Source organism: Phallusia mammillata, chromosome 8, assembly GCF_965637545.1.
Source record: "Phallusia mammillata chromosome 8, kaPhaMamm4.hap1.1, whole genome shotgun sequence".
Classification (NCBI taxonomy): domain Eukaryota; kingdom Metazoa; phylum Chordata; class Ascidiacea; order Phlebobranchia; family Ascidiidae; genus Phallusia; species Phallusia mammillata.
Window position 1 is genome coordinate 16,108,897 of NC_137259.1, and position 12,867 is coordinate 16,121,763.

At 36.5% G+C, this 12,867-nt stretch overlaps 1 protein-coding gene and 1 long non-coding RNA gene across 7 annotated transcripts in view; one reads left to right on the forward strand and one right to left on the reverse strand.

Moving 5' to 3' along the window:
- The first annotated feature begins 785 nt into the window (after nt 1-785).
- LOC145205670 (short transient receptor potential channel 5-like) overlaps nt 786-12,867 on the forward strand; it is a 35,058-nt gene continuing 22,976 nt past the window's right edge. For all 4 annotated transcript variants that reach the window (XM_080078405.1, XM_080078403.1, XM_080078402.1 and 1 more), the window contains exons 1-4: nt 786-1,116; nt 5,964-6,029; nt 6,979-7,096; nt 8,344-8,420. In XM_080078405.1, coding sequence (XP_079934531.1) covers nt 852-1,116; nt 5,964-6,029; nt 6,979-7,096; nt 8,344-8,420 — 526 coding nt within the window. In that variant the 5' untranslated portion in view covers nt 786-851. The remainder of the gene's footprint in view (nt 1,117-5,963; nt 6,030-6,978; nt 7,097-8,343; nt 8,421-12,867) is intronic.
- LOC145205672 (uncharacterized) lies at nt 11,043-12,843 on the reverse strand. 3 transcript variants are annotated; one of them, XR_013853699.1, is made up of 6 exons: nt 12,391-12,843; nt 12,143-12,294; nt 11,962-12,051; nt 11,729-11,789; nt 11,520-11,645; nt 11,043-11,400 (listed from the first exon to the last, which is right to left on the reverse strand). It is a non-coding gene; the product is annotated as an uncharacterized LOC145205672 (long non-coding RNA). The 3 variants fall into 3 exon arrangements; XR_013853700.1 differs by having other exon boundaries at nt 11,725-11,789; XR_013853701.1 differs by lacking the exon at nt 12,143-12,294.

The window sequence follows — 12,867 nt, forward strand, 5'->3', positions numbered from 1 at the left end:
GGGTTTCGGTTCGGTTCAGGTTGACTATTATTTTTTTGTTTTGGGGGGGCTCGGATACGGTTTATGTTTCACAAGATATGTATTTATGAGTTCCGGTTTTGTTCCAGGTGAGCACTTAAATTACCTGGTTCGAGCTGGTTTGCTTGTTTTGAAACCGTTTGACCGAACGCTGCGCAACACTATATATATTTCGTCATTTTGACACGCCTTATAGCTGTTTTTTTGCGTATTCTTCAGTAACTTGTTCTGAAATCAATCCTTTTTGCCGTGGTAATTCCCAAAAAATAATACAGTCTGCATTTTAACTGGTTCTACGGCAAAACATAAGGTCAGGTTCGTTTTTTTGAAATTGTAATTTACGGCATTAAGCATGGAAGCTACCCAAAAACCAGTTTGCAGTTCCGTTTCAGTTCCGGTTCGACTCCCTGCTAGCAATATTACTGCTGTTGTACGGCATTTTTCGTCAAATGAATTTAAACCATTGCTAAGCATTAAGCTAAGGTATTTAAAGTTTATGCCAATTTTCACCATACAAAGTGGTCACTCATTTCTAGATATTAGTGTAATTCCATAAGTCGGGTTTTTTGTACCATTCGCATTTTCACAGGTCAATCACAGCGACAAACGCCTGACAAACACATACCAACGCAAACGACGCTTCAAGCATCATGCTTTTATGCTTAAAGCGTCGAGTTACAGTAATCCTGTATTGGCTCAAAAACTGTCGGCGCCGTTAATTTAATTACTTGGTCACAAAACTGACTCAAATGTCCTAATCTTGACGCTCAAGTCAGTTTTCACTAATCGTCGTAGTGTACCAGTCCATTTGACGCAGTGTCTACCAAGCAAGCATGGACAAATGGGCTGTTTTAAGGCAACGTACTACTTTGCAGCGAGAAGCAGGAAGACAGGCTCCTACGTTTATCCCGCTGCCAGTATTCAGGTTTACTGGCCCAACTTCGCCGCACGGTCGCAGTGGAAGTCTTGGTAATATCAACATCGTGCAATGTGACCACAACTCATCCCGTAGAAACACCCTTACTACTTTGTTTCTTGCCACGCCGCCCAACACCACGAGGAAAAAATTGGCCAAGTCGCCTTCTGGAACACCATCAGGTTAGTTCTTTTGTTTACGGCGGTGATTCTCAACTCGTTTCAGGCAATTGCCCACCGGCCTATAGTAAAGATAAGATCCGGGACAGTTCCATTTTGGGGCAAGATTGGAGTAATTAGCACACACAACAAGCATTTAGGCTTGAAACATAATTCTTTAAAACCGATTTGCAAAAAGTAAGATAAAATTACCAACAACTATCATTTTGACCCTCTATCAATATGTAATATGCAATCATCAACAGTTTATCGCCAAATTCCATGGACCACAATTGAGAACCACTGGTTTACGGACATAGTATTGGTATTGGTTTGCTTTAACGTCCAATCCAGGACATTTCTATATACATCATAGAGAAAGGGTGTTTTTTATACAAGTCTAAAGGCATCACAGACGTTGCTTTGGTGTCAAAAAATCGTTTATAAGTTACAATAAGTGCGTATAGACGCCAGCGTATGGCGTAACTGCCACAAAACAAAGCTTTCCAATACACAGTAAACCGCGAAGGTCAGGACCAGTGCTGGATTAACCATTAGGCAAAGTAGGCACGTGCCTACAGGCCAGTCAAAAATCCAGGCCACTTTACAACAACGATCTTTGTGACAATGCTTTTGCAACACTGATAATTCTATTTTTTTAGTTGGTAACCCTGATTTTCGGGCCACTTATAAAATGTGCCTACAGGCCAGCAGACCCTTAATCCAGCACTGATCAGGACGAACCGATATCATTTTTTTAGAACTTATCTATACAATGGTTGATACTAATCACCTTAATTGGGATCAGTAACCACCCAATAACGATAAAAAATATATATTGATACAATGTAATGTATGTTGTTGGCATTGATTGGGATAAACTGCACAACTGACTGTTACGTCATGTCTGCTGTTTTAATGGCAGTCAGTTAATCGAGTGTCTTCGCTCTAATTTTATAAACAGTGGCGATAAATATGCAGTGTAACAAGTAGCCATGGTTTGATATACACATTTGCAATTATAACGTAAAAATTCCGGATTAGAAGATTTAGAAAGTGCAATTTTCCCAAGTTTACTGTACTTAGGTAGCAATCCGCGTAAAAGATATTTTGTTAGGGCATTCCCAACTAATTTTAGTCGGAAGATTTTTCAAAGGTTTCGTGTCTTTTTACTATGCCTGTTTGAATCGTTATTGCATGACGTCATGTTGCCAACGATACGTAGGTAGTATAGCGTCACGACGTCAGATTATATTTCACAATCTCAAAAATGAATTCAGTGACTATCTGCATTATTTTTTGACTTACGGTAAATACTGGCGCCAACGAATATTATATGCACCTGTTGAATATAAAGTAACGAATCAATTCATTGGTGCGAACAAATCAAAAGTCTTGTAGATAAATTAAGTCGCATAAACGCAGTTTTGTGGTGTATGTTTGTTAGTTCCGAACATATCTTTTAAATCAGTGCTTATGTTAAACAGTGTGTGGCCATTCAGTACGTGAAACCTTTGCTTCATGTGAGCGCAGGCCAATTTGTACAAATTCGCGCACATATGTAGATGTAAATGAAGCTATAGCTGTCGGATATGGCAACGCTTTCCGCTAATATACCGAGAAAAGTCTATCAGTTGTCAACATTGCGTATGTCCAATGGATCATCAACATTCCATCAAGAACTGAACAGGTGCAGCTGTGCCAAGCCACACAGTGAGGTAAAAACATTGGTGTTTAGGCTGGAGGGGTTTGCTAGTTTCGGTAATTCGGTAAAAATCGCTAGTGTGTCACAATGTATGAAAAAGGTTGTGCCAAATGGCATCTTGAATTTAGCAATTATTGTTTCATTATTGCCGCTAAGGTTTAACCAAAATTTAAAAATGTAAAAGTGTAGAAAATTAGATGGGTTTTTAGACCAATTCCACAGAGAAATGCTTCACTTTGAAAGCTTTTATGTAATGAGACCGTCAATTTATGGATGACATTTTTCAAAACTACAATCTTCCAATTATGTTACGTTTCATTATGCCTGATAGTTAAGGGAAATACTATCTGGGACCAAAATTTGTTGAAGTAAAACTGTTTTAGAAGCCGAATTATTAAATTTATGATTTAATTAACTTCTGTGGTCCAAGTCATTGCAACCTAGATTCTATATTATTACGTCACAAGTCTCCAGTACACGCTTTTAGCAGTTTCGGTTTAAGGCTTTTAGCGTTTATTTAATTACACCAGTTCGGGGTTACGGCTATAAGAGCAGTAACTATGATTGATGGATATGACGAGCGTCTTCCGGCCGTAGCTGATAATACTGAAACCCAACTATAACGTGATGTTATATGAAGCAATGTAGGCTACAGACTGAAGAAGTTGTATTGGTTAGCAAAGATATACTTTTGCTTGCTGTTAGCTGTGCTAATTTTTTTTGTTTATTATGGATTCTTGACAGGTATTAGTTTAAATTTGATGCTTATTATGAACGAATTCCGATAAAATGCGCTGAGATAGCAGTTTTACAATTTGTGGGGTAACTAAATTTCGATGTTTTGCTTATAAGTTTGAGACGTTAATACCTCCAAATTGTGTGCATTTTTCAGTTTTTGATCTTTGTTTAGTAAACGCAATGATTTTGTAAGCACTGTTAGCTAAACTAGACTAAAGCCAACGTTTAAAGTGATTACATGCTTGGCGTCCGCTAAGCTATTTAAAATAACGTTTATCAAAACATTAGTCCCTTTAACCCAACGCAAGGTAGTTTCCTAAGTGCATGGTAAATAAAACTTTAAATTTTAGTGAAATGTTTCGGTCAGTAGGCCATTCGGAATTGTAAAACGCAATAAAGCGTTTGTAGAAGCAAGAAAAATGTATTTAAATAAGCCAAAAGTCAGTTTTCAAACTATGTGTCTAAGTGTGCATGAGCTTCAAAATTTGAAGAATCATGGGTTGAAGCGAGTGTTTTGATGGGTTGACAAAAGGGGCATTGGAGTCTGGACAGGGAAGGTCGTGCGAAATTGACAAGCCAATCATGTTACAGCCTGCTTTAGCCGGTTACAAAACGTGGGTACATCCATGTTTACCCTGATTGATGGCCGTTTTGCGAATGACTGCGCTAACGGGAAGTTTATGCGGTTACATGCTATGTCAACTGTAACCCATATGGTTTCCCTGCCATTTATGCATAAACTTTTGACGTTTTAGCGGTTTTGAATGTTAGCACGCTTTAGTGATCATGCTAAACGCTTTTTGGTTGTCAGAAATTTTCTGAAGCTTGTTCATTTCATTCAAATTATAAGGTTTAGTTTATGTTTAGTTATGACTTAAACGATTTAAATATACAACAGTATTAATCGATCATTTCTTAGTTTTTAGGCCCGAACGAGCCCAAAAAAATCCATTTCTGTTTTATAATTGTTGTGTAATCAATGCTTTTCAGGTAGAAATAGTATAAATTCTAAACCATTGTCAATACAGATCAATCAATACGTTAAAATCATCCAAAATATTTACGTTTTATGCGGTGGTATCTGTATGTTAGGTCTACATCAAATAATTTTTGGCAATTCAAAAAAAGGCATGTGGTGGTTGCATAGACATATAACAAGTCTAGCTTGAGGTCAAAGCAGACCAATCTATCCGCATGGTTGCATATCAGTTTTCAAACCAAACATTGCCCCTTAAACTTCGAACAACAGGAGTGCTTCCGAACGTCTGTTTTTTTCGTGTTTTCTCAATGGTGGACAGGCTTTTTTTTCTTGAAATTCTTGTGCATGAAAACCTCTGTAGGTCATGCTTAGAAGAATCGGGGTTGTATTACAGATCGAGTAAGGTATAGATTTACAGGAATACCGTAAAATACCAACTTTTAGTTGATATTTAAGTTAGTGTTGGGTAGTTTGACACTTACTGAAAACGAAGATTCTAGATTTAGTGAAAGATTAGATGTTTTCCCAGTGCTTGTGGGCTATTTTTAGCGCTTCATGAAACAGATAGCCTATATGTATTAAAGTTTAAAAAAAATTCTGCCGGTTATATATAGATAACTTGGCTTTTTACTAAAATTTGCCCTAAAAATTGTGATTTTTTGGCGTACTTTTGTTTCACTACATACAAATAAAATATAGTGCAGCAATGCGAAAATTCACAAATGATGTACCATGGTTAAACGTACTTATAACTAATGCTGTTCAATTGCACTGTTGAGGTTATAAAATAAATAAATTAGCTGACGTATAGGCCGTTGTTTTAAATTGATTACCATTATTTATATACATATAGTCAGCGGTTCTGGGTATATTACTCTCCGTATTAAAAGTAACACCGCACTTGTTACATAGTTATATTTACCAGTGTTATCTATGTATTATGACTTTAATGCCAATTCAGGTATTTGCAAGCTGCGTTTTCGGCGACGGTTTTCCCTTTGAGTTCTCATTACACAGCAAAATAAAGCATATGGGTACCTAGTAAGGCAGTGTAAATATATGTATTTATTCATATATACCGGTGGAACACTCCCAAAGGTGAAATTGGAGGTTATGTCAGCAATGAATAAAAACCTTGTCAAATTACATCACATGTGCGTCATTTAATGTAACCTTTGGTGATCAGTTTATGCTGCATTTAACGGTTACTTAAGAAGAATTTAGATTGAGTGAAAATGTACACTATATGCAGAAGCACAAGCAAATACACGAAACCAATGACATTGTTGCTAGCACATAACTTGCATTGTTGACTAATAATGTGTCTTTGTTTTGTCTGGAATGCGCCGGGTGGGCTATCAATCCAAGTTATTGTTTTTCAGTCAAACGTTATTGCAATATGTGTGGTTTTAAATAACACATTTTTGTTCTGTTGCGTCCACAACGTAGAGAGAAGTTTAGAAGAGACAAGTGAAGACCAAGCTGCTGCTTCGGACATTTTGCTGCGAAAAGAAGGTAAATTAAAATCATTCATGTCAGTATTTTTGTCCAAAAACACTTGGATCTAAATGCCCATATTTTCGCTTTTAATTGCAGTATCTTTTTATTTACTCTGATAAAGGCGACCTGTATAGGACTGCGAAATGACGTTACAAAAATACAATTCCTAGTAGAGCTCTAAATGGCTGATATTATGCCTGGCAGCAGCAGGTTATTTGTCTGTTTTCATCATTTGTGCCGCATTTGTATCACATTTGAGCTTATTTAGGGCCTTGTTTTAAAAAACATAATTTGCCAATACCCTATGCTAGACAAAATGTGACAAGCGACAGGATTGCCACAGGAAGACCGCCGCTCTTTCTCGTCGTGTATAACACAGCAGTTGTCAGTGCAACAATAAGATCATGCATAATCACAGGTGGCTATCTGTAGCACGCTTATAAATTCGGTGTCCTAAGAGTCATAAGTAGCTTGATTATAAACGGAGCTAAGCAGTATAATCACACTCTTAACAATTTTAATAAAGCATTTGCCTGTCATAGTTGTGTGCGGGTCTGAAATTAGATTGAACCCGAACCGAATCGTTTTTGAGAAGTCCGTTTAGGCCCGAAAGTTTGATTGACATGCCTATAATAGAGAAGACATACAAAAAGGACGATAATAACAATGGCCTAAACAAGACGTTTTCGGGCTGTTGGGTTAAATCCAGCTATACTAGCTACTTAGATAGCTAATTTATATTACATAAAGTTAAGCCCAAAGGCCAGACCCAACTTACAACTATGCTTCCTTCACACAACTTACCTGGCAGAAATATTTTTTACAAATTAGCAAAACAAGTGTACAAATCATTGACGCAAGAAAACAAAAACAATTTAGTGATGTTTTTCATATTCTTACAGCAATTTCGAATACCCCGAATGTGATAAAATGATAAGATGACGTTTTTTTTTCTTTTTTACAGCACTACTGACATCTGGAAGTTTAAGTCCGAAACGCAAACGTCCTGAGCACGACGTCATCACATCACGTGACGAAAAACTCCTCAGTGACGTCATGTCACGTGGAAACCCCCGCGGAAAGTAAGAAGACTCGATTTATAGAAGCACTTTGTTGTGTAATGTACTTAACAGACGAACGGAAATCTTTGTGTGTAGAAATTTCTTTACTTAGGAATGAAGTTTGGCAGTTTTTAGAAGCAAATACATCCATATTTTTTTGGGAAGGGGCAAAAATATAAAAATCCGTGATGTTTTAAAACTTTTTAGTCAGTAAAACCATTAACATAAACAAATCTTTTTAGGCGTGTACATATTTTGTCCTGAAGTTGTTAGATGATCTTTTTTGTTTTAGACGTTTTACTCAGTCATGCCATTATCATAGGCAAAAGCCTGTACATTTATCACAAAATTCATTAAGTCCAAGTTTTCAGGTCTAGCGAATTTTAACTTTAATGATAAAAATCCTATTATAATTCTGGATCCTAATCTTTTACGCATCGGGTGTATAGAGCAGGCCAAGACATAATTTAGCAGCTTGTTTGCGGGCCAGTGAAGCGGTAAACGTTTCCTGTTGATTTTTATTGTTGTTACTCACTCTATTTGTCCGGTCCATTAGTCAGAACATTGCACAGGCACTTGAAGCATGTAGTGTCATAGGCAAGGATGCATAAATCCCCAAACACGCCTGCAGAAGCCCCCTGCATAGCAATACAACTGCAAGGTTGCGACAAACAAGTGTAGTTCATTCGTGTTAAGTGCTTAATCATGAAATGAGATGTTCGTTTTTGTAATTTGCATGGATTAGTTTAGAAACAATATTATCAGATTTTCAAAAAAAACCAGGTTACACAGGGCGTAACCTTAATAGAATGTCATTGTTATGACACAACTAAACAAGAAACAAAATAATATAACGTAACTAATTACATTTTAATTCCCTACTGAATATGTGCAAATTAATTTAAAAGTAGTTGTCTGCATATTCGTCATTAGAAATTAGAAAATGGACACCCTCCAAGCTAAAAACTAGATTTGCAATATAATTCCAATCACATATTTACAGAAACACGTTTTAACTATCTACCACGTCAGGACACACGTACAAACGTGTTTTAAAAGAGTCATTTGGTAATTGGAATGCAGTATGATGATGTAGTTCCTTTAATATTCTAAGATGAACATAAAGATTTTCTAGCCTACGCCTTGCCATATGGTGGTGAATGCTTGGTGACCGGCTGATTCGGTATAGCGCCTTCAATGGGCCTGGCGTACTGTGATTTGTGCTTTAATATTCTAGTTACGTTAATTTCAATGTGTTCACATTGCAGGTCAGTAAGATCGAACCATTCAAATGGAGAGAGTGTGGACAATCGAATAATGATCGCTCCCCGTATGATTGATGACGGTAAATAATTTCATTTTAGAACCTTATTCAAATAGAAAAAATTAAATCAGTGTGTCTCAAAAAAAAATCGGTCACTGAACCCTGTAATATTTTTTTTTAGTTGTAAAATTCCATTGTAGATGCCATTCTAGAACAATCTTTATCGAAAAGTAATCAATTTCATTCCGAACCTTATTCAAATAGAAAAAGTTAAATCAGTGTTTCCTAAAAATTTCGGTCTCAGTCCCCATCAAAAATTTTGTCAAAAGTATTAAAATCGTTTTATAAGACATGCTACAATAATCTGTATCTAAAAGTAATTATTATCATTTCAGAACCTTATTTAAATAGAAAACAATTGATCAGTGTTTCTTAGCATTTTATTCATTCACGGGCCCCATTAAAATTTTGACAAAAGTTGTAAAATCCCTTTAAGAAGACATGCTGCAATAATGTATATCGATAAGTAAACAATCTTTTTTACATTCTTTATTCAAATGGAATCTATAAAATCAGTGTTTGGTGTACAAGGTGTATAACGGTTAGACAAAGTAAGTTATAACGAGCCTAAACAATGTTTAAAATGTGCATAAAAATGGGTTTCCTGATTGGTCTTGGTATCCGAACCCTTTAAAGTACTTTAACAGATCCTTTAGTGGCCCATGTACCCTAGGTTACCCTATATCAGGGGTGGCCAGACCTGCTTCATGCACGAGCCGCATATCACAAAACTTAGTTTCAAAAGAGCCGCAACACAAAAAATCCGAAACGAATTTATTCACTTACAATGAAGTGTACGCTATCAAATAACGATTATTGTTGTGTGGTGATACTGCGAGTCTCCACCTGGGCTGCAAGGTGTTTGAAATTATGCTGATATAATGGAAAAGTTTTTGTGTTTAGCTTCGTAATGCAGTTTCAAGTTGCTAGTTTTGTAATGATTAAGCGAAGCTTGACAGATAAGACACTCAGGTTTGCCTCCATTATCAGTGAATGCAACCTCCTCGTCCCATTCTGTTTTAAAAGTTCTATTTTTCTGTTCATACTTTCTTTTTTTGCAATGAGTTTTTAACGACATTTTTTGCTAAACTTCGCAGTTATTGCTAGTATAACCCGCAAAATGCCTTTAAAATGTCAGCCCGAACTCACAACTTAATCCTGACAATTGATTTAACTGCAATGCACAAGCTAGGCACACTTTTGTACAATAACGTCGTTTCGGTTTTCGGAATGTACAGTGGTTATTACAAATAATCAGTCGTCTATTGTTAATACGTGATAGAATGCATTGTTTTATAATCAAGTTAATAACTCAGAAAGCTGGGGATGGAGGAAATACATGCGCAACATTAAAGAGCCGCAATCGAAGGCTCAAGGAGCCGCAGTTTGGCCACCCCTGCCCTATATGTTTCTATATTTAACCCAAAGGCATGTCAAATCTGCCCCTTGGGGTAAATTTATCCCAAGATGTAAACTTATGCCTTGAAATTTTTCATGAAATCAGTTTTAACTTACGTTGGTATAAATCATACATTTAATTATATCAAACCATACAATGACCTGTAATATATGTCAGTGCTATTACGTTGCCCGTGTTAACGACCTTTACGTAATATTCCGTTGAATTATCTTGAAATTACGTCAACGTTCAGTTATTAATATTAAAACGGTCAGGTATGGCTCATTAGCATATAACCAGTTTAGTTTTTGCTGAGCCAATGCATTGTAATTCTGCCCTGACTTTTCAATTGTAAATGCCAATGGCCGTTTGTTTCCTGAAGGTTTAAATGTATTTGCCTAGTAATAAAAACCATAGAGTTATGAATAATTTGTCTTTTCCTAACATTAGGACTCGTATGAAATCGCCATATCACTCGGGGTTGCTGCATTTATAATGATAAATCAGATAAATTTAGATAAATCATATGATGTGCAATTCAAAACACATGGCGTTTTGTGGTTACATGGGGCTTTTGCTAGACTGGATGGCTGATGCCACTTCGAGAAAATTCTGGTACAGTAATCCTCGGTCAATTTAGACCTGTTTAGACCAAAGAAATTGTCCGGATTATACTAAGATGTGGATTAACCGATGTCGATTAGTTCTAGACTTACCACATTAAAATCATTTGTACCTCAAGTTTTGTCCGAGCTAGGCGAAGATCTAGATTAACCGAATCCGATTTTACCGAGGTTTACTGGGCATTGTTCTTAAATGACACTATAAAAGTCAAATATCATATTTGAATGCTACTAAATAAGATCACTGGTGTTTTTTCAATTTTCTTAACTGTACAATTTACACAATTTTCCCTCGTTTGTGCCCCCTTGAAAATACTACAAGTTTAAGCTTGAGAATGTATATTACAGCTGCGATAACGTGGTGTACATTATATATATTGATTTCACACTAGAAAAACCGGTGTGTTGTAACAACACGCCAATTTTGAAGCCGTATACAACACACGACACACTAAGCCGTGTTGTCAGGTGGTGTGTTGTTTGGAGGTGTGTTGTTCAACGACACGCCTGCCGTGTTGTTTGAAGCTGCAGTTTTGCGACACACCTGGTGTGTTGTTTGAACACACTCATACAACACGCGTGTTGCGTGTTGTTTAGAGCTATAAAGCATGACACACCAAATACCGTTTTGTATTTTATTGTAAACAGTACCGTACCAACAAAATAGCGCATATATCGAAGAAACAGAACATAACGTTTAACAGAACAAACAAAACAAAGTTATGGCATGAATGTAACGGTGGGGGAAACACAGGTAAAAAATACACGCAAAAACAAAAGTTGAACTGCATGTCCGATGCTATATAATTATAATGTGCTCAACAAGGCATATTGCATATGCACAGTCATGGCATGTTCAATATCACTACAATAAAAATAACAAGTATTACAATGAAAAATCGAAACCAGAAGAAAACCTGTTCATTTCATTCTTATTGACAACAACACTTGGATAACCAGGCGATGTTGCAAACTGGTCCTGTAAAGTAAATAACCAGTTATTAAACAAGGTTTTACTGCCAGTTAATGTGATTGTAATGGTTAAGGTTACATGAAATCAAAGTTTGTTGGAGTTACTAATGGATCTAATCAAAATACCTGTGTTTCGAAGATGACAACATTTCTTTTTTTTGTAGGAATTTCCTTTCACAAACAATCAGCCAGCATATGATTATCTAAAGGTTCCCCTGTGGCACTTTTGAGAACATCATTTACGTTTACCATCTGCAAATCAGTAAACACCACATATATTTAAAATATGCTGGAGAAAGAGGCCGATTACTTAAAAGCCAATTAAACTCACATACCAAATGTCCCTTCAAGATTTCTGGTAGCAAGTGATATTGAGTGTCCCTTAATGTTGATTGTCTAAAAACAAGTAATGTATATAAAGCAATGTATAAGTAATGTATCCATCAACAAGAACACTAGAATAATATGCTATTGCACAATGAAAAAAGATGTATTTTCCCAAATGTAACTATCTCAAACATGTTTACTTGTTTGCAACTCAGCCATAAACATTGGGTTTAATGCCTACCATGTGCCGCCTTTGTAACAAAATTGGTTGTTCAATAATCCATGTTATGCACAGTAAGGTCAGTTGCATCATTATGTTTTGTACAGGACTCTGCAACAAATTAAACACTTGAAATACGTAATCATTAAGCAGAAAGTTCTGGTATAAAGGAATTGATATTGTTGAAAGTTAAATTCTTTACCACTTTCAAGCACTTGCCAACAGAACTGTAATAATTTGGCAAAAAATGCAAATAGAGGTCACTTGAATGCATGTTTTGCATGTGTTCTACTTGACAGTGATACCAAGTTGTCATAAAAACCACTTCGCTCAGTCATTTGGTAACAGTCTATTCTAATACAAAAAACAACAAGCCATTACAACATGCACAAAACACAAACATATGTTTTATACATGCACAAATATATGTAAAATTGTAAATATACCAACCTTTATTAGATTTGCAACACCATCCTGTTCACATTGTCCAAAAGTCTTGAATACATTAAAACTTGTCAATTAATACTCAATTAACTCCTATTAGCCTCGATATTGAGTCTCTTACTCATCAATTTACTAAGTTTTAGTCAATCAAAAGAAAAAAGAACCTGAAAAGCCGTTTCGTGCGTTCCCGCCGTTACGGTTGAGTGACTTCCAAAGCCAAAAGGAAAGAAGGAAAGCAACAAAACAACACGGCGGCGTGTTGTTCTGTGCTTTTGGACTTGAAACCCATCACCTTGGCCTTGAAACGACACACCTGGTGTGCTGTCCGTACTGTGCGGCATGACGTTTAGCGAATACACATCGATTATCGCGGTAACAACACACCTGCCGTGTTCTTGGAACACACCGTTAGTGTGGTTGAAACACACCGGCGTGTTGAAACAACACACTGGTTTTTGTAGTGCAGGGTAACAATAGTCGCCA